The sequence below is a fragment of the Rhizophagus irregularis genome, chromosome 22, assembly GCF_026210795.1.
Source record: "Rhizophagus irregularis chromosome 22, complete sequence".
NCBI classification, from domain to species: Eukaryota; Fungi; Glomeromycota; class Glomeromycetes; order Glomerales; family Glomeraceae; genus Rhizophagus; species Rhizophagus irregularis.
In genome coordinates this window covers 1,619,224-1,642,611 of record NC_089450.1, presented here as the reverse complement: position 1 = coordinate 1,642,611, position 23,388 = coordinate 1,619,224, and the positions used below count along the sequence as shown (strand labels likewise).

General features: G+C 27.1%; 6 protein-coding genes across 6 annotated transcripts; 4 read left to right on the top strand and 2 right to left on the bottom strand.

Annotated features, from left to right (window-relative positions):
* Nucleotides 1–1,854: 1,854 nt before the first annotated feature.
* OCT59_014619 (uncharacterized protein) lies at nt 1,855–3,569 on the top strand. Its single transcript, XM_025312274.2, has 8 exons — nt 1,855–1,933; nt 2,061–2,149; nt 2,229–2,345; nt 2,415–2,535; nt 2,619–2,678; nt 2,762–2,856; nt 2,926–3,064; nt 3,134–3,569. The coding sequence occupies exons 1-8, from the start codon at nt 1,921–1,923 to the stop codon at nt 3,229–3,231; spliced, it is 732 nt and encodes a 243-aa protein (XP_025190124.1). The 5' UTR covers nt 1,855–1,920; the 3' UTR covers nt 3,232–3,569.
* A 45-nt stretch (nt 3,570–3,614) lies between these two features.
* OCT59_014618 (uncharacterized protein) lies at nt 3,615–5,294 on the bottom strand (the record flags this gene model as incomplete). Its single annotated transcript, XM_025312276.2, has 1 exon — nt 3,615–5,294. The coding sequence occupies exon 1, from the start codon at nt 5,283–5,285 to the stop codon at nt 3,615–3,617; it is 1,671 nt and encodes a 556-aa protein (XP_025190126.2). The 5' UTR covers nt 5,286–5,294.
* Nucleotides 5,295–7,171: 1,877 nt separating this feature from the next.
* On the top strand, nt 7,172–14,530 carry OCT59_014617 (uncharacterized protein; the record flags this gene model as incomplete). The annotated part of the gene is made up of 25 exons (XM_025312277.2): nt 7,172–7,216; nt 7,394–7,601; nt 7,684–7,952; nt 8,055–8,216; nt 8,282–8,566; nt 8,636–8,830; nt 8,903–9,103; nt 9,172–9,264; nt 9,341–9,526; nt 9,654–9,884; nt 9,960–10,031; nt 10,121–10,298; nt 10,370–10,533; nt 10,605–11,006; nt 11,095–11,319; nt 11,397–11,579; nt 11,685–11,958; nt 12,025–12,400; nt 12,483–12,582; nt 12,663–13,028; nt 13,113–13,265; nt 13,334–13,789; nt 13,862–13,931; nt 14,008–14,074; nt 14,180–14,530. The coding sequence occupies 25 exons, from the start codon at nt 7,172–7,174 to the stop codon at nt 14,244–14,246; spliced, it is 5,028 nt and encodes a 1,675-aa protein (XP_025190127.1). The 3' UTR covers nt 14,247–14,530.
* A 25-nt stretch (nt 14,531–14,555) lies between these two features.
* On the top strand, nt 14,556–16,331 carry OCT59_014616 (uncharacterized protein). The gene has a single exon (XM_025312278.2). It carries the CDS (start codon nt 14,697–14,699, stop codon nt 15,756–15,758), a length of 1,062 nt encoding a protein of 353 aa, XP_025190128.1. The 5' UTR covers nt 14,556–14,696; the 3' UTR covers nt 15,759–16,331.
* A 1,440-nt stretch (nt 16,332–17,771) lies between these two features.
* On the top strand, nt 17,772–18,686 carry OCT59_014615 (uncharacterized protein). The gene has a single exon (XM_025312279.2). It carries the CDS (start codon nt 17,867–17,869, stop codon nt 18,572–18,574), a length of 708 nt encoding a protein of 235 aa, XP_025190129.2. The 5' UTR covers nt 17,772–17,866; the 3' UTR covers nt 18,575–18,686.
* Nucleotides 18,687–19,415: 729 nt separating this feature from the next.
* On the bottom strand, nt 19,416–20,857 carry OCT59_014614 (uncharacterized protein; the record flags this gene model as incomplete). Its single annotated transcript, XM_025309730.2, has 2 exons — nt 19,416–20,583; nt 20,669–20,857. 2 exons carry the CDS (start codon nt 20,855–20,857, stop codon nt 19,939–19,941), a joined length of 834 nt encoding a protein of 277 aa, XP_025190130.1. The 3' UTR covers nt 19,416–19,938.
* Between the last annotated feature and the right edge of the window lie 2,531 nt (nt 20,858–23,388).

Genomic DNA, 23,388 nt, shown 5'->3' with positions numbered 1-23,388 from the left:
TACTGATAATAACTTTAATATAGTTTAATTTATTGAAGCAGAAAAATGAATGTAAAAGTATTCAACATCTTTCTTGCATATCATATACCATTCATCTGGCAATTGGAAAGGAATCAGATTAGAACCTGCAGAAATTTTGGTAAAATGTGCAAAGAGATTGGTTTATTTTTTTTAATATCAAAACCAAGTAGAAAGATTGAAGTAGGTGAGAACCCCGCCTACTACTAAGATATGTTACTGGTAGAAATTTCACTTTCATATGAAACCTTACCTTAGGATTTGCTTAAATTTTATTGGTTAATTGATTAAAAAGGAAAAAAATCATAACATAAAATTTCCTTTTATAGTAGGATCTTTAAAGAGTTTTATATGTAAATCTTACCTTAGGCCATAGGGTGACCTATCTTAATAGTAGGCAGGCTAGTAGGTGCAAAAAAAGCTTGACTATGTAGATATTATGCATTGTATTTAGGATATATTTACAAAATGAAATTCAGTATATTATACTTAAAACTTACTTTTTTTTTTAAAGATACTATTATTTAACTACAAACAGATTTATGTATATTAACTGATGAGGAAAGTAAAAAAAATGTCAATTGATTAAAAAAATTTTACTTTCTGATGATGAATGAAGTTTGTTAAATCAACTTGTTGATTTATTAATGCCATTTGAGAAGGCAACCCGTAAATTTTCTGGAAATACATATATTACTTTAAGCCAGACTATTCCAATCATTAAAGTAAGAATTTTTGATTTAGCTGCTGAAAAACCACTAAATGCTGATGAATTTTTAAGTGAGGATACTGTATTTGAATCTAAAGCTGCAAAAATACAATCTCTTATTGATTTTGATGATGATAAAGTTATCAGTAATATTACAAAGAAAAGTATTTCAATTAAAAATCCATTAGATATAACAGGTTGGAATTTTTTTATAGTATATAGAATACTATGTTACTAATTATTATATATTACATAAAAATCAATTAATATAAACCTATATGGCTAAATGATAATATTTAATAAAATGTATTATGAACTTTTTATAAATAAAATTTCAGCTTCTTAACATTTATAGTTATTGAAATATTCAGATTTTTACCACACAATTTTTTTTTAATATACTGCAAATGAAAATAAATACCAAAGATTATATAAGATATAATTATTTAGGTAGAACTGGAATATTTTTATTATTAATAATATTAAATATAATTTATTAATTCTATATATCTCTTTAATGATATACCGCTATATGTATACTATTTATTATTAAACACTATTTATAACTGGTTATACTAACTTTAGAAAATAAGTTAGAAATTCTATCTTTAGTTAATGAAGTTTTGTTGCTAAAGTAAAATCTAAAAGTATTCATATTATAAATCATTTGCTTATTCTTATGGTTTTATTATTTCATACTAAGTGACTATCAAATATAGTAAAACTTTTAAGAATCAAAAGGACTCGATAATGACATGCCAAACAGGCAAACTAATTCAAATAAACCAAACAAAAAGTTGCATAATGACTTTAATTTATTATGCAAAAAAGTAAATTAGAATTTTAAATATAGCATTCATTAACATTAGGTTTACATTTGATTCTTGGTTTTTAGGTTTATCTTCATTCTACAATCACGTTTAAAAAAAATTGCTCAGTTTAATTTTAGTACCTTTAATAGCTAGTTCTAATAACTCACCGAAGCCGTTAAGTAATATATACGTGGTGACAAAAATTTCATAGCCAATCAAGTGATTGACATCCGAATTTATAATGTTATTGGATAAAATAAAAAAAAATGCGTAGACTCATGTGATAAAATTAATTACAGAGGGCAGGATGGCTCCGATTCAGCTTATAGGATTATACCTCAATTTCGTGAATTCATTTTTCTATTTGCATTAAAAGTTACCATGTCTGACTGGGGTAAGTTGTATAATTATTATTTTATTCCATAATTTATTATTATACTTCTTGCTTTACCCATTATATTGTCAGTTTCCTTTATTTCTGTATGATCGTATGAATTAATTCATATTAAATGATTTTACAGAGGATAACGATCATGATAATATTTCCGTTCGTGTTGCCAAACCGAACAAATGGGACGATGAGGATGTTGAAAAAGAAGAAGACGTCAAAGTACACTTTTTTCTTTTGATTCTATCATTAGTAAATTGTTTTAATCAAATTAATTTAATCAATTAAAACGTTATTTTAGGATAATTGGGATGAATCATCGGATGAAGAAAATGAAAAGGCAAAAACTACAACTACTCCAGCAGCACCACCGAAAAAGAAAATAAGTGCGGCACAGAAGGCAATCGCAAAGAAAATGGTAAATTGTTATCTTATTTGATTTCCGTGATATGAAAAACTTAATATATATATTATTTGTTTGATTCAGATTAATAATGATGTTAATGAAGAGGAAGATGAATTAGAAAGAAAAAGAAGAGAACAACAAGCTATAAAAGATGCAGACATGGAAAATACTAAGGAAATGTTTGGAGGATTAGCCATACAAGGTTAAAAATCATTTTTCATTCGGAAAATCAGTTTATTCCTTTATTAATATTTTTTAATCAAATTTTTTTTATTATTTCTACAGAAACTGGAACATTAAACTCCATGAAATCGAACAACTCGGCTCAATTTGTAGTTACAAAAGGTTGGAAATTATTGAGATAATTACCATTAGGAAGTTTATGTTTAATTAAACTAGATTAATTTAATTTTTATTTTATTTTATAGAAACGACATCACCATTAGATAAAATAAATCCGAAAACAAAAGAAGATTTTGACAAGTTTTCCAAACTTTTAGTTGACCGAATTCAAAAACACGGGGTATTTGTTTAACAATCATTTTATCTTATTATTAATTTGCTAATCTTATTTTGTTACATAATTGTTTAGAGCCATCACTTGTATGTTAATTTCATCAACGGACTTGTACGTGAACTTTGTCTTCCTCTTAAAGAAACTGAAGCGCGTAAAATTGCAAATACACTGACGACTTTGGCAGATAGTAAACTACCAAAACCAAAGAAAAAAAGTATGATGAAACTTTTATTGAGTTTAGAATTTCTTATTTTATATTTATTAAAATTGTTGATTTTTTTAGCCAATTCTAAACCTGTGCTTCAAGTTGAAAATTTTGATTCAGTTGATGCAGCAGATTATGTAGAATATGTATACGATGAATTTGAGGACTTTATTTGATCCTAGGGCAATTATATATACACAAGTTGAAATTTGTTGTTCTTTATATAATGGATTATTATAACATATTAAGCTTCTTTTTAGCTCCTTGGTTTTTTTTAGCTTTTTATTTCTAGCTGTTTTCATTATCATTCTGAAGTTAATTATTTTATGTATTTACTAATTTTTATAATTTTCATCGATGCAGTAAAACAGAATAGGATTAAAAGCTACCAAAATCAATAATCTCGTTATCTCATTATTTATTTTATAATGTATTAATATAATTTCCCTATAATTACAATACTCTTAAAGTTAATAATAAATAGTACAAGAGGTCAAATATTTATTAAATGGTAAGATTATAATATTCTATTATTGTACATAAAAATACATCATTTATATCAAATATCGAATTCGATATAAAATTGATCACATCGATTACTGCTGACAATACGATAGTTTACGAGTTTTCTCTCTGCATATTTTTGAATTTCTATATTTAAATTATATAAATCATCACTTTCAACGTAATCAAACATTTTAAAACCAACCACTTTCAATAGCCCATCAAATTGCGAAAAAAAAGCTTCTAAATCACCAATCTCAATACTAATCATTAGAATCAGATTATTAAGGTTTTTAGGAATACTTTTTGCTAAAATGCCCATACTTTTATTAATATAATTCTTGTTTTTAATGCTTAATCTAAGGCTTATCGATTCAAGTTGTTGACATTGAGTAAAAATTGGAATGATACTTTCAATGTTATGATCACCACCAACGCACATATCTAAAACTTTAATATTGGAACAACCATTTGCAATAATATCAAAGATATTTGGCGTGTGTAACTTTAATTCAATTAAAAAAATTTCTTCCAAATTTGATGAACGAGAAATTAATCTAACTATTTCTTTCATAGATGGAATTCCCATATCAAAATGTATTTTTTTTAATGACGGAAAAGAATAATTTATACTTTTACTTTTAATATTATTAATATTATCAATCTCACAATCAATCAAAATCAACGATTCCAAATTTTGTAAAAGTGATATTTCTTTGAATGGAATATCATTATTAAATACACAATCCTCAAAATGTAAGATTCTTAAAGAATGTGACTGATATGAAAAAGAATCAATCATCCCATTAAAATTATACTTGTTCATACCTATAACTTTAAGTTCTTTTAAATTTTTTAGACTTTTAGTTAAATTCGAAAAAGAATATATAAAATTATCATCTTCAAAGATTATTTCAAGAATTTCAATATCATGACAAATATTTATCATGATATTAATTATTGATTGCAAATCATACAAACCACCACTTACAAATTTCTTTAGATTTGCCAATGCTGAAGAAGCATTTTCAAGTTTAAAAATATTAATCCACTTTTCACATATGTCATTACCATTATCCATTTCACTTGTGCAAAGGTTAAGACTAATAATTTTATTGGAATGTAATAAAAATATTTGACAAAGCTTTGATGTGAGTAATAAAATTTTATCTTTTAAATTTTCAACTTCATCTTGCGAAAAATCTTCCAGCTCCTCACTATTCCAATCATAATCTTGCGAATTATCTTCCAACTCCTCACTATTCCAATCATTATCTTCTTCCTCAACAAATTCGTAATAATTATTATCATGTTCATTAAATTCATAGTATGCATCAACATCGAGATCTTGTTCCATAAATAATCTTTTTTCTTCATCAGGAATAGGAACATATTCACCTTCTTTATTCCGAAAATTATAATAATGCCAAACTGCATCATAAATTTCATGAAAATTCAAATGCTGTAAGAAAGATGCATAATTAAATAAAGGAGGTTGTTCAATATTATCATAAAAACGATCATCTGATATAAATTTTAAACAAGTTCTGACTAATAACATTCTATTCTGAGTTGGGCAGATATGAAAAGGTTTTTTCCATAACCAATAAACAGCTGAAAGACTCCATTCACGAGAAACTAAACAACATGAAAATAAGGTGTCGCTATCTGTTTCAAAAATAGAAAATATATGGGATAAAAGTTCTGGTGGTAATATTGATGACATTATGAACAAAAGAAAAAAAAATTTTTTCTTACAAATAAATTAAAATCAAATGTAGATAAAAAACTGTAAGATAAACATTTCTAAATTCCACCGTTACACATGCATGCACAAAAAAATCATTATGTCGAAGATTCAAAGTATTAAACAACTTCAATCATTCTTTCTTTTTAAATTACTTTGAACTTCTATCAAAGGAAATTGTGTTAAAATTAATTGATAATTATATGATATAACTTTTTATACAGGAATCATATAATTTAAACGAGAAAACATGAAAATTGTCAAAAAACGGGTTTCATGTTTTAAGCTTCAAACATTGCGTTCTCAAAAGGTTCATTAATTTTTTAATTAGAATCATGATTATATAAATTACATGAAACACTTATTGTGGCTAAAAAAATTGCGAGAGACGGTAAAATACAATTTATCGTTATTATGTAATCATGATTATGCATGATATAAATTTGCAACCGAAGCAGATATTAGTTTATTTAGAATAGTATATATATTTATATTTAATTATTTACAGCATACAGCTAGGTAAGTTTGAGTATCTGCCATCCACTCGAAGGCGCAAAAATTACCTTCTTGACCCGCCTCACCTAATCAACACTGCATAAATCATCGCGCCCTACTGACCCCTTGCTATAAAATATTTATTTATATTATGCAGAGGGGTGATGATATTACACGGGTCAAGAAGGTAATCTTGCCTCGAAGGCAGACTCATCCTTCGTATATAGAGAATAATAAAAAAAAGAGTATATACATATATATATATGGATGACCTGTTATTAATAGTAACTTTTATAAAATAATTAGTAACACAATTGTAAAATGAAATCACGTGATTCTGAAAACAATAAAATGGACAATTTGAGTTAATAATAAATTTGAAAAGGTGAGAAATTATTTCCTATTGATGAATTACGCTAGTACTATCTCAGATCATGTGTGAGATAAGTGCGAAACTTCAAATATTGCTTATTTTATTTTATTTTATTACTTTATCGGTTTTTCGGGTAAATTTGCTCAAATGCTTAGAATAAAATTGTTCAAATACACCGTCAGGTTGAAACACTAATCTCAATGATGGGCACGTTCAATGATTTCCTTTAATTCGGAAATCTGAGAAAAGACCTTTGAATCAAAAAATAATGATTTTAAAAGCTTCAATATTTTAATCAAAAGTCCTCATTCAGAATCAATTTTATTTCTCTCAGATAATCTTCATAAGTATTATATAATCCCATAGGGGTAGGAATTTTCCCGAACTTATTTATCACTGAATGATGACCGGTTGACAGAATGGATATGAATTTAGCAAAAAAACATTTTTATTAGTCCAAATATGTTATTACATTATAATTATGGCCATCCTCTTATAGTAACTTATTTTTTTAACGAGTCCAAATTTTGATTGGACGGAAATTGGTTCTGTTTTTGTATGAAGATTCTTTTACCAGATATATAAATTAATACTAGTACAGTATCTTTACTGTCCATTATCGAATGTTAAAAATATAAAATATAAAAAATCCTTGATAGCCTGACAAATAAACCAATCAATTGGGTGTATGCTAAGATCCATTACTTTGTTATTTTATGCCATGTAAGTCTCGCTATCCACCAAATTAATCATAGTGATCCATTAAGATTTTACACAACCATAATACACACGTGATTTACTTATCGATTTTTTAGCAGATGATCAAATGTTATTGTTGCTAAGAATTGTGTGACAAAAATCAAGGCAATTTGTCAAAGTATGATTGGGTTTTGCGGGAGTTTATTAAGATTCTAAGCCCCCATTCATTAAATCTATATAACCAAAAAACTCTCGACCAAACTTCACGATCAAATAATTCTTTCACACCTTAAAAAAAATGTCTGATAACGATCTTCCAATACTGTTAGAGGAGATATGTCAGGTAATGTTTCTTTACCGGACTTCTTTTATTATTTCTTGTAAAAAGCAGAATTTTAAAAATATATTATATTTCATCTGTTTGTGCTTTTTGTCATTTAATTTTTTATGTTTTGGAAATTTAAAGACTTGTAAAACAATGTTACGAATCCTAATACTTTTCACATTTTGCTGTTAATAGCTCCAGGAACTCGGTGTAAATTCAAGCAGCATAGGTTTTAACTGGCTGACCATGGAGTCTGACCGTTTTATCTGTGTGCGTGAAACCACTGGGCCGACCAACCAAGTCGTAATAATTGATCTTCAAGATACTTCGAATGTTCTTAAAAGACCAATCACTGCTGATAATGCAATAATGCATCCTTCAGCTAAAATTCTTGCGTTAAAAGGTTTGTTGATAGAAATTTTGCAAAATAAGTGAATTTTAATTAAAATCATGCAATATCGAATTATCTTTGAATTTCAAATTAGCCGCAAGACAATTGCAAATATTCAACCTTGAGTTGAAATCAAAAGTAAAATCACATACCATGCAAGAAGATGTAATGTTTTGGAAATGGATCAATCAAAAGACTCTTGGACTTGTCACAGGAACAGCAGTATATCATTGGTCAATGGAAGGCGATTCAGCTCCGGCTAAGATGTTTGATAGGCATGCGAATCTTGCAAATTCTCAAATTATCAATTATCGAGTTAATGCAGATGAAAGGTGGATGGTTCTAGTGGGAATATCTGCTGTGGTATGTATAATTATAAAAACTATAAATTTAATAGTGTTTTTTCTTTCTTTCTTTTTGGTCTTGCAAAATTTAATCGCTGACATACGATATTAATTTAAATAGGAAGGTAGAGTGGTCGGGAACATGCAATTATATTCTAAAGATCGTAAAGTCAGTCAGCCAATTGAAGGACACGCTGCAGCATTTGCAAATATTGTACTGGAAAACGGAGTTTCACCCACAAGTTTATTTACTTTTGCTATAAGAAGTACAAATGGTGCAAAGGTAAAATAAGGTCATTTATAAGTTAATATTATATGTATAAATACTTATTAAAACTTATTTAATAGTTACATATTGTTGAAGTCGATCATAAAGATGAAAATCCTCAATTTCCGAAGAAGACCGTGGATGTATTTTTCCCATCAGAGGCTACTGGAGATTTCCCTGTCTCCATGCAAGTTAGCAAAAAATATAATATAATTTTTCTCGTAACGAAGTTTGGATATATTCATCTTTACGATCTAGAGACAGGTATATGTATATATATGAATAGAATTAGTGGCGAAACAATTTTTGTAACTGCTGAACGTGAGAATGGTAGTGGGATAGTTGGAGTTAATAGAAAAGGACAGGTAAAGTTGCCATCTTTCGTCATTTTATTGTTCAATAATATTAATAATTATGTATAATTTTTTTTCCAGGTGCTATCGGTTTGTGTGGACGAATCACAAATCATTCCTTATATTATATCGATAAATAATTCAGACTTAGCACTAAGAATCGCTTCAAGATGTAATTTGCTTGGTGCTGAAAAATTATATATGGATAAATTTATGCAATTATTACAGCAAGGAGCGTATAATGAAGCTGCCAAAGTTGCAGCAAATTCCCCTCAAGTAAGAATAATCCATAATAATTCTGGCCTGGTTATTTTTAAATCATTGAAGTCCTTTAATTGTATACTTTAGGGTTTCCTTCGCACACCACAAACAATTGAACGATTTAAAAACGTTTCCGTGCCAGCGGGAGGATTATCCCCTATTTTGCAATATTTCGGAATTCTCTTGGAAAAAGGAGAATTAAACAAACATGAGTCTTTGGAACTTGCAAGACCTGTGTTAGCTCAAAATCGTAAGCAACTATTGGAAAAGTGGTTAAAAGAAGACAAGGTACATTCATCATTTTTATAGATAAATGTAATATAGTTTTTTGTGTTAATTATTTAAATCATTTTTAGTTGGAATGTAGTGAGGAATTAGGTGATATAGTTCGTCAACATGATTTAACATTGGCCCTGTCAGTTTACCTTCGTGCCAATGTTCCGAATAAGGTTGGTAACGAAAAATTTTTTTGAAACTATATTTGTATCTACACTTGATAATTATTTCACTATTGTTATTTATTAGGTAATCGCCTGTTTTGCTGAGACAGGTCAATACTCAAAGATTGTTCTATACGCAAAAAAAGTAGGATTTCAACCAGATTATCCCATATTGCTTCAACAAATTATGTCTAGAGATCCTGAAAAGGGAGCAGAGTTCGCCACTATGTTGGTGAATGATGAAAATGGATCATTAATTGATATTGAAAAAGCAAGTATCTTATATTTATTTATCCCTTAAACGGTAAAATTTTCAACATACCATTTAAAGGATATCGTAATTCTACATTTTTTTGAGAGAACGCAGTTAGTTAATTTTTTTTTTTCCGAAACTATAGGTTGTTGATGTATTCATGTCCAACAATAAAATTCAACAAGCTACTGCGTTCTTATTGGATGCATTAAAAGATAATAAACCTGAACATGGACATTTACAAACCAGGTTGTTAGAGATGAATTTGCTTAACTTCCCACAAGTTGCTGATGCAATTCTTAGCAATGCAATTCTCAGTCATTATGATAAACCTTATATCGCGTCTCTATGTGAGAAAGCTGGTTTATTACAAAGGGTATGTTCTTATTGTACTTATTAAAAGAATTTTTTTTTTTTATATGATATGATTAATATTCATTTGCGTTTGCAGGCACTGGAACATTATACGGAAATTAATGACATAAAGCGTGTAATCATACATACGGGTGCTATGAACGCTGAAGTAAGTTCAACTAGCAATTGTTTAATTGTTTATACTCGTTATATTCATAATAAATAAAGTTTAAGTCATGTGTATACACTTTACCTTAGTTTGTTGTCAATTACTTTGGTACTTTATCGGTCGATCAATCCCTCGAATGCTTGAAAGAAATGTTAAAGAATAACAGGCAGACTTTACAAGTGGTAGTTCAAATTGCGACAAAATATTCCGAACAGTTACAACCAATAAATTTGATTAATTTGTTCGAATCCTTTAAAACTTACGAAGGTAATTAAGATAAACGATATAATTTTTTAAGTTAAATAATATTTAATTTATTCCTTAATTTTTTTAAATAGGATTATATTATTACCTTGGGTCGATTGTCAATCTTAGTACGGATCCGGATGTACATTTCAAATATATTCAGTCTGCTGTAAAGACCGGTCAAATTAAAGAGGCTGAAAGGATATGCCGAGAAAGTAATTATTATGATCCGGAAAAAGTTAAAAACTTTTTAAAGGTACTGTCTATCATTATTATTAATTGTACAATGCAATAATTTACGTTAACTTATTTTAAAAAAATTAATAGGAAGCTAAACTCTCAGACCAGCTTCCCTTAATTATTGTCTGTGATCGATTTGATTTTGTTCATGACTTGGTACTTTATCTTTACCAACAAAATCTGACAAAATATATCGAAGTGTATGTTCAGAAAGTCAATCCTGCTCGTACTCCTGTTGTTATTGGTGGTCTCCTAGATGTCGATTGCGATGAGTCGATTATCAAAGGTCTACTTATGTCTGTTACTGGTTCTCTTCCTGTTGATCAATTGGTTGAAGAAGTTGAAAAGCGCAATCGGCTTAAATTAATTTTACCTTGGTTGGAATTACGTGTACAAGAGAATAGTCAAGATCCAGCCGTCTATAATGCACTTGCCAAGATATATATTGACAGCAATAACAACCCTGAAGCTTTCCTTAGGGAAAATACTGTATGTTGTTAATTGTTTAAACTTTCCTTTCATCAGATGCGTCCAATATTGACTATTTGTTAATTCATAATTATTAATTAATTTGTAGTATTACGATTCACTCACTATTGGTAAATATTGTGAAAAGAGAGACCCTAATCTTGCTTTTATAGCGTATCAACGCGGTCAATGCGATAAAGAACTTGTTAAAATCACCAATGAGAACTCAATGTTTAAACATCAAGCTCGATATTTGGTAAAACGACGTGACTCTAATTTATGGGCGTTTGTTTTGGATGAGAATAACATGTACCGCAGATCTTTAATTGACCAAGTAAATATTACTTAATTATCTTATTCTCTCGTATTGCTTAAAGTTGAAAAAAAAAATTTTTCCTTTTTTTTATTTAGATTAATGCTGTAGCTTTACCCGAGTCTATTGATCCAGATGATGTTTCTTTTACTGTCAAAGCGTTCATGAATGCCGATTTGCCAATTGAATTAATTGAACTTTTAGAGAAACTGATCTTAGAAAACACGGCTTTCAGTGATCATAAAGTTCTCCAAAATTTGCTTATCCTCACAGCCATTAAGGTAAGTTTACTTTACAGAATCACTCGTACGCAGTTGTAAAAAAAAAAAAAAAGCTACCGAGATAAATGTTTCAATACTTTACTAACATACATTTAATTATAATAGGCTGACAAAGCTAAAGTGATGGATTATATCAACAGGCTTAACAACTTTGATGCTCCTGATGTCGCTGATCTCGCTATTAAAAACAATTTGTTTGAAGAAGCGTTCACCATTTACAAAAAATGTAAAGATGATAAAAACGCAATGAATGTATTAATTGAACATATTGGAAGTATAGACCGAGCTGCTGATTATGCAAATGTTTGTGATCAGCCAGAAGTATGGAGTCGTTTAGCGAAAGCACAGATTGAAGGTCTAAGAATTAAAGATTCAATTGGTACGTTATATTAAACATTTATAAAAAATTTTTTTTTTTTTACGCTAATTTATTTGTATTTGTCAGATTCATATATTCGCGCCGATGATCCAACCAATTTTAGTGAAGTAATTGATATCTCAGCACGTGCTGGAAAATACGATGACCTTGTTCGATATTTACAAATGTGCCGCAAGAAACTTCGCGAACCTCAAGTTGACAGCAAATTATTATTTGCTTTTGCAAAGACAGAACGATTTCATGATATAGAAGAATTTCTTAACACGCCTAATGTAGCTCAAATACAAGTAGTTGGAGACGGGTGTTACGATGAAGGTTTATTTGAAGCTGCAAAGATCCTGTTTATGAGCGTCTCAAATTGGGCAAGACTGGCTTCTACACTTGTTCATCTAGGAGAATATCAATCTGCTGTCGATTGTGCAAGAAAAGCTAGCAGTACAAAGTAATATATATATATAAATATATATATTGTCAGTTCAAATTATCTATGATTATAACTTATATAATTTCTTTATTTAATTAAGAGTTTGGAAAGATGTACATAACGCCTGCGTACAACACAAGGAATTCCGCTTAGCTTATATATGTGGTCTTAATCTTATTGTTCATGCTGATGAGTTACAGGTTATTATTCATTATTAAAGATTTGACTGCATTTTTATCAGAATTTACCGTTAATTTCTTTATTTAATTTGACTTTATAGGAAGTTATTCGCCAATACGAATACAACGGTTATATAGACGAATTATTACAGCTTCTTGAAGCTGGCCTTGGTCTTGAAAGAGCACACATGGGAATGTTTACTGAACTAGCAATTCTATACACGAAATATAAACCAGAGAAAACAGACGAGCATCTACGCCTATTTTGGTCTCGTCTTAACATTCCAAAAGTCATCCGAGCTTGTGATGAAGCGCATTTATGGAAAGAGATGGTATTCTTATATGAGAATTATGATGAATTTGATAATGCTGCTCTTTCAATGATTACACATGCTAGCGATGCATGGGAACACTCACGTTTTAAGGATATTGTTGTCAAAGTCAGCAACCTCGAAATATATTATAAGGTCGTTCGATTTAAAATTTATTTTTTTATTTTTATTTTTTTATTCGATATTTGTGCTTAATAAAATTTTATTAATTCCTTATAGGCATTGAAATTTTATTTGGATGAGCATCCCCTCTTATTAAGTGATTTATTAGTCGCTCTTACTCCAAGAATTGATCACACTAGAGTTGTTCAAATGTTCAAGAAATCCGATAACTTACCATTGATCAAATCATATTTGATATCTGTTCAAGAGGTATACATCTTATTTAATGTTTAATATATATGGTGCACTTAACTAAAAGCTTCTCTCTTCATTTATAGACAAATAATTTAGCGGTTAACAATGCTTATAATGATATATTAATTGAGGAAGAAGATTATAAATCACTACGAGACTCAATTGATAACTTTGATAAATTCGATAATATTGAGTTAGCTCAAAGACTTGAAAAGCATGATCTCTTAGAATTCCGTCGCATTGCAGCGCATCTTTACAAGAAAAACAAACGATGGGCACAATCTATTGCTTTATCTAAGGAGGATAGACTTTTTAAAGATGCTATTGAAACAGCCAGCGAATCACGTTCCACCGAAGTTGCAGAAGAGCTTTTAGAGTATTTTGTACAGATTGGAAACAAAGAATGTTTCACAGCGTGTTTGTACGCATGCTATGATTTAGTTAGATCGGATGTTGTATTGGAGATGTCTTGGAAGCATGGTCTTACCGACTTTGCCATGCCATACTTGGTTCAAGTCATGCGAGAATTCAGCAACAAGGTTTGTCTTATTTATGTAATATATAGCTTAAAGTTTATAGATATTATAACGTATTTCTATCTTAAAATATAGATCGATATTTTGGAGAAAGCTAACGCAGAAAGAACAGCTAAAGAACAGGAACGTGAAAAGAATGAAAGTGGTATTTATCACAATTTCATATTTTGAATTTATCTTTCACATAATACTTATTATATGATATGTACTTTAAATAATAGAAATACCACTCATAAATCCAGCCGGATTAGGAAATCAACTTCTACTTACACAAGGGCCAGGACAAGGGTAAAAATTTAATTTCCAATTTTTTTTTTTTATTAAAGTTTATTACCGTCAGTGAGACAGACTAACCTGATTTTATTATACTTTTCAATCTTGTCATTTAATTAGAATGGCACCTCAGGGGTATGGCAATGCTTACGGTAACATAAATAATATGAACTATCAAGGTTTTTAAAATTATGAACATTTTTTATTCGATAAAATATTATTACAAGAAGAAAGATTCTTTAGAAAAAGCCACTTAAATAATAACGACAATCTATCTACCTGTTAAGAACAGAATAATTAGTAATACTTTCTTTATATAAATCAAAAAAAAGCTAGTTTTAAATGAGGTTGTATATATATAATAATTTTATATTATATAATAATATTATTTTTGAGAAAATTTTTTTTTATAATATACCAAAAAAATTTAATAAACAGAAAATATTAATAGAAATCCTTTGCTATTCTAAAAAATCATATGACTGAAATTTATGGCGGAATAAAAATCTTTTCTATTTTAGTAATGTAGTACAATGTGAACGTATACAAGTTATGCAAATCAAACACTTTTGAATAAAATCTTTCTCCTTTCCCCTTTGCAGATAAAAAAAAAAATAATTTATTCTCAACTGCGATAATGACGCATGAAACTGCTTCTACACCGCATACAAACGATTGTATAAAATCTGACCATCGTATGTTCTTTACTTTTGATCCAGAAAAATCGTCATTTTTATCTGGATATTTAGGTATAAATGTAACGACGATAACCGGAACATTATTAGTTAGATTTACACAAGCAATTAAAGCTAGAAAGATAAATTTGTATTTTATTGGAAGAGAAAAGGTTGAATGGGTGCATTTAAGAAAAATAAAAAAGGAGAAGATTATATTGAAACAACATGAAATTTTATGGGAATCAAATAATCCTATAGGATATGAATTAATAACAGATTTAACTTTACCATTTGAATTTCAAGTACCATCAAATGCTATAGAAAGTATTGATTCAAATTTTGGTCATGTTCAATATACATTAAAAGCTGTTATAAATAAAAAAATTAATAAAAAATTTTGGATTGAAGTTAAAGTACCAATTTGGAGATGGGCTAGACCATCAATTGAAGAATTAAAACCTTTAATTATTAAATCCAAAAGTTCACAACAGAGAAGACATCAGATTGAATGGGAAACTATATTACCAAAAACTTTTTTTGATATTAATTCAAATTTTAAAATTAAATTAAGAATGATTGTACAAGATCCAGATTTAAGAATAAAAAAAATAAGTACATCTTTAAAAGGGATTGTTAAATATTTTAATAATAATGATGATAATGATGATGTTGTTGGAGGTGGCGGTGGTAGTAATAGTAGCGATAACGATGATGATGATGATGATGATGATGATGACGATGGAAAAAAATTTTTACCATTTGAAAAAGAACAATATTTGTATAAAGGTGAAACAATTAATGGAAAAGATGTTGTAATGACACCAAGTGGTCTTGATACATTATTTGAAGCTAATATATTAATTAATATACCTGATGATGTTATTCCAACTTGTAAAACTAATTATATGAAAATTATTAATGAGATTCAAATCAAAGTAATGTTTGAAAGGTCAAATACTTATGTTTTAATTACAAGAGAAATTTTAATTGGAAGAAATTATGAAACAAGAGTTGAAAATTGAAATTTAATTGGGGAGAAAATATCAAGTTTTCCATTACACCGTATACCCCTGCTGTATTAATTTATTTAGTTTGTTTATTTTAATTTATTTATTATTTTTTTGTTACATTAAAATAATTTTTTTTTATTAATAAAATCAAATCTATATGTGTACATATATCCTTTTTCAGGAGGGATTCTCTTATAGTAAAATTTGAAGTTTTTTTCATAAAATAACAATCCCGAATGCGTGACCTACATACAGTACCTGAAAAAGGGCTTATTTATGAACTCTAAATTACCCGTAGCATATTTTACTTTAAATCTTTCAACTAATTACCGACATAAAAGATGTGTGAAAATTACCTTTGCACACAATTACCTTTTACACACATTCTATAATAATAGTCTGTAAACTTACACTGTGTATCAACTGAAACAAACAATGCCATTATTCTTGATTTCTACGAAATTGATTTCAAATTAAGGAGTGTCTATATAATAATAATAATCTGATCATTTTATTCATTTTATTATTATTATCACTTTCATCACTATAAATTCTGAAATTAGAATGTTTATAATATTCTCCTGTAAATTCTGTCATCATGTCAAATGTTCTGCTAAATTAATCAAGACCTGCGGGATTATCATCATCCCTGTGGGGCTTGTATCGCGAAAAAAACTTGATTATAAACTTTCGGCAAAAATCGTTATAAATTTTAATTGGGGTAACAAGGGCGATTTTTTAAAGTTCATCTGATTATCTTAATGAAAACATCTACAGTATTCTCCCTTTTAAGAGACACCTCTCTTTCACCATCAAGATTTCGGGATAACATTTCCATCATTGGATAGATGACTTGTAATACGGTAATTGATTAGTTTGAAATTGACGTATCACTAATAAACTTAGTTCCTTAAAAAGTAATGATAGCATACAATCGAGTGGCCCCTTCAATTATTGATTCATATTCTGATACGTAACCCGTGATCTATATTCTGTTAATCAGTACCCTGTGACATAAGCTTTTCAAGAAAAAATAGTAATTATGCAATGATACCGACAAAGGGAAATTTAGTAACTGAGAAAATTATATATAAGTGATGATTGATTGAGGTTTTCCAAGATTTTTCAAATTTTTTCCTTGAAAATTTTTTTCTGATCCTATATAAAAGGTAACTCAATTAGGATAAATTCTGTTTCAAAAGAATTCTTGTGACCACAATTTATGATCTAATTGGAGTTGAAATATTTTTAATATTTGATATTTCTAAATGACAACATTTTTAGATAATTGTTTTAAGAATGTGAGAAAAGAGCTTCGTAATTTGTTTCATATTAGTAATCATTAGATGAATATATTGTATATAATTTTCCATATACCACGAAGGTAAAGTTGAAGATCGCATTAATATATGAGCATATATTTGAAGTTTTTGAACTCTTATCTAAATCAAGTAAAATTTTGGTAATATTTTGCCACAATTTAGTCTTGTTGCAAACAAGAAATATATATTCTTTTTTTCTCATATTATTGGCGATGATACATGATACATGATACACTTGTCCTATTATTTTTGCTTATGTTAAACCAAAAAAGGTGTGATTAATTAAAAAAGCCTCAGATGAGTTCAAAAAATATTTCAACAAAAGGGTTTATTTTTTTATTTTTTCGATCAGTTAGTTGGAATTTACAAGACAGTTTTTTAATATTATAAAAAATTTTCTTTTTTTATTTTTTTTTTAATATTCCTTCTATTCCTTCTCTCTAAAAACATGATTGAAATAATGTTACAAGGGTAATTCTTATATACAAGGGGTAAATTTTGTTAAAAAATATAAAATTTCCGGGTAAAAAGTTATCCAGAATTTCGAATCAACCTGTCGATCTTTGACATCATAAGCATAAATGTTTGTTTGTAACATTTGTTACATGTGATAATCCGTACGTAATCAAATAATTCCCGTGTTGTAAATGTATTATACAATATATTTTTTATACAATAAATATATTTTTTTTTAAAAAAAAAAGGGGGGATTAGATTTCCTTTTTTATTTGTTTAAACGTTTTTCATTTTTATCTAAAAGAATTCTCTAAAAGAAGAATTTATATTATTTTTTCATACATGTATAATAAAATGAGTAAATTTCATGATCGTAATAACATTAGATATCAAGAAGAAAGTGAAGATTCAGATTCAGAATTAGAATATCCTGTTCAAAAAGATTTTAAGAAAGAAAGATATAACGATGAAGATGGAACCTCTAATATATTAAACAAAGAAGAATACGAAAAAAATGAAGAAGAAGAAGAAGATGATGATGATATCGATGAGAAAGATATTGAAGAGGAAGATACTGAAGAGGAAGATAATGAAGAAGATATTGATGAGGAAGATACTGAAAACGAAGATACTGAAAATGAAGATACTGAAAATGAAGAATTCAATGATTGGGAAGATTATTGGGGAAATAATCCATATTTAGAATTCATTGATTTAGACAATCAACAAGAAATATTTTGGTATTCAAATCCACAAGAAGAACAAGAATGTAATATTAATTCATTTGAAGATTTTCTCTTTTCTTTAAATGGGATTGAATCATTAAATGATTTAAGAGGATATAGTGATGTAAATGAACAAAATAATAGATTTGTTATGTTAGGAGATAGTTTAGCAAGTGGAGGAGCTTACGAATATTATAATAATGATGGTAGTTATTATAGTCAACGTGCCGATGGAAGTATCGTCAGAAGAGATAAATTTGGAAGAGAACGAATTACGCCTCCCGAAGAAAATCCTAGAATGGGGAGAAGGTATCGTCCATACTAATTGATGCTCTCTCGTGATTTGATAAAAAAACGTTTATTTTTGTATATTTTTTTTGTTGATACTACTTGGTAGCCCAAATAAATACCAAATTGATATAAATTTTTTGATATGTAACATATTAGTGGTTTATATAAATTGGTGTAAAAATTTGTTTTAAAAATGCAAGTTATCGTCATTTAATTACTAAATTTGAAATTATCACGTGACTTTGACAACTAATTTGATTGACAATACATATTGTAACCGATCATCCTCAAAAAAAAAAAAATTTGAAACGAATAAGAACGTAACCCTTTTCAAAATTTCTTTAAAAGTTAATCATTTGACAAGGTTCATCTTTTAATTAACGGAGTATATAATTAAAAAAGTAAAATAATTACTTTTTTTAATTTTAAACTGTTTAAGGAAAAAGATGAAATGTGGCGTTTAACGGATCTTTTTTATTCATTATTGATCATTACTCTTTTTTTTTATAATTTTTAATTAATTCCCTTTTTAAACATCCGAAAAAAATATTTCACGTTTGATCATCATTTATATTCTCCTTTTTTTTTCCATTCAATCAAAAAATTTTGAACATTTCGGAATAATTTCCATTATGATGTTCTGCTAATCAAGTAACTTGTGAAAAAAGAGAAATTTCCATCATAATTAAAGTTCAACAAAATTCCATTTTTTCTATTTTCCGGATTTTCAAAAAAAAAGGGCCATTCACATTTAAAAAAAATTTGCTTGGCAACGGACGCAGTAAAGAAAATCTTTGCGATTTTTTTTTTCTTGTTTGACGACGCAGTAAAGAAAATCTTTGCGATATTGAGGGATTATATGGATTCATACGATTCATTAAGATTTATACGATATTATGATGTAAGGGAATTTATAAGATATTATGATGTAAGATATGAATTTATGATGTAAGGTATGAATTTATATTTATACAATATATGATATATGATTTGTGGTTCATATGATTTGTACGATTCAAACGGTTCAGTTCATACGGTTAAGTTTATCCATACGGATTATACATTTTAAATATTACATAAGCATTTTTTTTTTTTGGTATCAAACCTAAAATCAAAAATAATGTTTTATTTTTTTTTTATTAAACAATTAAAAAATTGAAAAAAAAAGATGAATACTTGAGTTGATATATTACAGTAATTACAAAAAGGATTAGAGAAAAAAAAAGGGTTAGAAAAAAAGAAAATAAATTTTTTGTTTTTTAAAATACATATATATAGATGATATTAATATATACATATATTCTAAAAAAAATAATAAAATTAAAAAAAAATGTTCAATTTTTTTTTTTTTGAAATAATAATAATAATAATAAAATAAAATAATATGATTTTTTTTTTTTAAGATATGACACAATTTCTCTTTCTTTTTAATAAATGTTGACCACCCTCCATAACAATATATTTTAAACCACCAACGTATCTATCTTTTTTCTTTTCTTCAATAGAAGCTAATAACATAGGAGCTTGTATACGAACAGTTTTTAAAGTTCCAACAACTTCATGATTTCCAGGACCATTATATTTCTTTTCATTTCTACCTTCAAATTCAACTTTTGGAGTGAAATTAGCATTTTTTCTTTTACGATCATTATTAAATAATTTATAGGTCCAAGAACCTTTGGTTTCTTCACAATCATCACAAGGTATTCTTACAGCACCATTGGTAACAAAGAAGGTTTTAATAAAAGGATGAGCCGAATCAGTATTACTATCAAAAGTATATAATCTCGTTTCTTTTTGTTCATAAGGAGAATCCCAAGTAGTATAAATTAAAGGTTCATTTAATGGATTTTCTCGAAGTATTCCATCCCCTCTTAATTTAAATCCCCATAATCTTTTATTATTAGGACCAACCATACCAGATCGTTGTGATGAATTTTGTTGAAATGTTGCAATTAAATTTTCATTATCTAATGATTTAAATCCAAGATCAAATGTATTATGTATTGGAACGAAATCTAATACGTATCGTGTAATCATTACCTATATTAAAAAGTAAAAAAAAAAAGGTCAGTTAAAGGAAAAATGAGAAAAAAAAAAAATTTTTTCTTTTAAAAAAAATATTTACCAGAATTCTTCGATGAGGATTCCAAAAGACATCATTGAAACGTTTTACTAAAATCTTTTTTATTTCAACATTCATTGCACGAGAAAGTACCATGAATTTTGTTAATTGTCTTGAAGGTATATGTTTGAATATTTCCAAGACAATTTCATTTGGTAATGATACTGATAATTTTATCGATTTTGATCTCATTTTTTTAGATATATATTATTAATTTTTTTTTTAAAGGTGAAAATAAAAAAAGAATAAATAAATGTTTTTTTTTAAAAAAAAACTTTAGAAACTTTTTTTATCGGAACTAAAAAAATATATATATATATATACTTTTTTTTTTAAAATAAAAAATATAATCCGAGAAATGTATAGTATTTATATATTTATGTTTAGTGGTTTTGTGTTTGTGTCATGAAAAGAAAAAAAATCTACAAATAAGGATAGAAGGACCTTCAATTTTAATTAAAGTAATTTATTATTTATTTTGAAAAGACAAAAATAAAAAAATTAGGTAGTCTGATGAAAGGGTTGATTGATATTTTTTTAATAATGACGGATTTCGGATGTCGGATAGTGATTAATATAATTAAAGGTTATTTGTTATTCGATTAAAAGGATTGGTTTTTAGGGATTCTTGGTTTTTTTTTATTTGTTAAAAAAAAAAAAAAAAAAAAATGAAAATAAGAAATTTTATTTTTATTTTAATTATTATTATTATTTATTATTGCTACTACTACTTTTTTTTTTTTTTTTTTTTTTTTTTTTTTTTTTTTTTTTTTTTTTTTTCTTTTTTTTTTTTCCTTTTTTTTCGAACTATCAAAGCTCTTTTTTTTTTAAAAGAAAAAAAAAAAAAAGGAGGGAAAAAAAATTTATTTAATTTTTTTTTTGATTTTTTTTTGTTTTTGAAAAAAGGAAAACTTCAACTTTTTAGGCCAAATTTATGTAATTTTTTTTCAATTATATGGAGATGTAAAAAAAAAAAAAATTTTTTTTTATATTATAATTAAAATAATAAATAAAGGGAAAAAGTTGGGAGATTTTTTTTTTTTAAAAAAAAAATTTTATATTGTTCCATATTTAGTCCTTAAATAATAATAATAACGATAAAAAAACTTTATTTACATTATTTGCATTACTCTGCATTATTTGCATTATTATACCGTTTAAGGGTTAGCATAAAAGGTTGGCTTACAGAATGTTACATTTGTATACACTTAAGATTACATGGGTTAAAAAAAAAAATAGATATTGTTTCAACTTTTTTTTTTATTTATTATTTCTTCTATCATATCTTTGTTCCATATAAAGTAATAGCATTACTATATTTGTAAATATTACGGGATAAAAGTATGAAAGTATGAAAAGTTTATTTTAAATAAATATACTTTAAATATACTTTAAATGAAATTACTTTAAACGTAATTATACCTGTTTTTTTTAGTTGTATAAACAATCTCATAATATTCAAACATCAAACATTCATAATATTCAAACAACAAACATTCATAATGTTCATAATATTCAAACAACGGTCATAATACATTTCATAATATTTAAACAACGTTCGTAAACATTATTCGTTGTATAAATACCGGAAGAATCTACCGCTGTCGTTACATGACGAAGTATAACGTCGCGTTCTACAATATTTACATGTCATGTCACATGAAATAAATCAATGTCCACTGTCCAGCAATATAAATTAATTTTACCAACTTTAGTAAACAACGCCTTTTTTTTCTTTCATTATTAAATTTATTTTTAGTAGTTGTTTTACAATTAAAAGACAATGGGATGATGCAACAAACTTTAATCATATTATACTAATATTTATCCTAATATTTATACATTACTTAGGTTTAAAAAAGAAATAAAAGGGATTGATTGAATGATAAAAGATATTAGGTTAACAAATGAAAAATTATAATTATGGTTATAAAACATTTAAAGTTTTTTAAAAATATTACTTTATTAGGAAATTCTAAATTTATGTACGGTTGATGTCGTATGACTTTGGTGATTCCATATGCATTCCAACTTTGATTAGATTGGTCATGGGCTGTAGATTTAAATGAATTTCTTGTGTTACAATCAAAAATAATATTATGAAATACCGTAACAATTTGTCTCTCTTCTAAGGTAGTTAAGGGAACAATTACAATGATATTTGTTCATTGAAGTACTACCGTACTAGGTATTACCCTTTACAACATAACAAAAATTTGAAACCGGTGAGGTGGTGGCTATGGATATAGCAAGTAAAAAAAAAGGTATATTTAGAAATCATGTATCAAGATTTACCAAAAGAATTTTATAGAATTTTATGATGTGATAATAATCGTTCTATTATTGGATAGATTGTCAAAAGACAATGTTTTTGTTTTTATTATTATTATGATTATTTTTATCATAATTATATATTTTATATTTATATATATGTACAGTATGTACAGTATATTTAACACATTACATAATATATATTTTTTTTTCTAGAAAAATGAACAAATAAACTTAAGCAAACATTTTTATTTTTTTAATATAAATAATCGGGAAATAGTTTAACTTTTAATGTACTTTTGCATCTTTTATAATGATAATAGTGATGCAAAATGTATTAATATTTAAAAAGTTAATTATTTTGTGTTTCTTTTAATCTTACCAAAATCATTTTATTTTTACTTAAAAGGAATCCTTTACTTAAAAGGAATCAATTCATAAAGAATTTGGAA

Coding starts and splice junctions, on each gene's coding strand:
- OCT59_014619 (XM_025312274.2), top strand. Junction 2,346..2,414: donor AGGCAATCGCAAAGAAAATG/GTAAATTGTTAT, acceptor TGTTTGATTCAG/ATTAATAATGATGTTAATGA. Junction 2,857..2,925: donor ACCGAATTCAAAAACACGGG/GTATTTGTTTAA, acceptor ATAATTGTTTAG/AGCCATCACTTGTATGTTAA.
- OCT59_014616 (XM_025312278.2), top strand. CDS start 14,697: ATGACGCATGAAACTGCTTCTACACCGCATACAAACGATTGTATAAAA.
- OCT59_014615 (XM_025312279.2), top strand. CDS start 17,867: ATGTATAATAAAATGAGTAAATTTCATGATCGTAATAACATTAGATAT.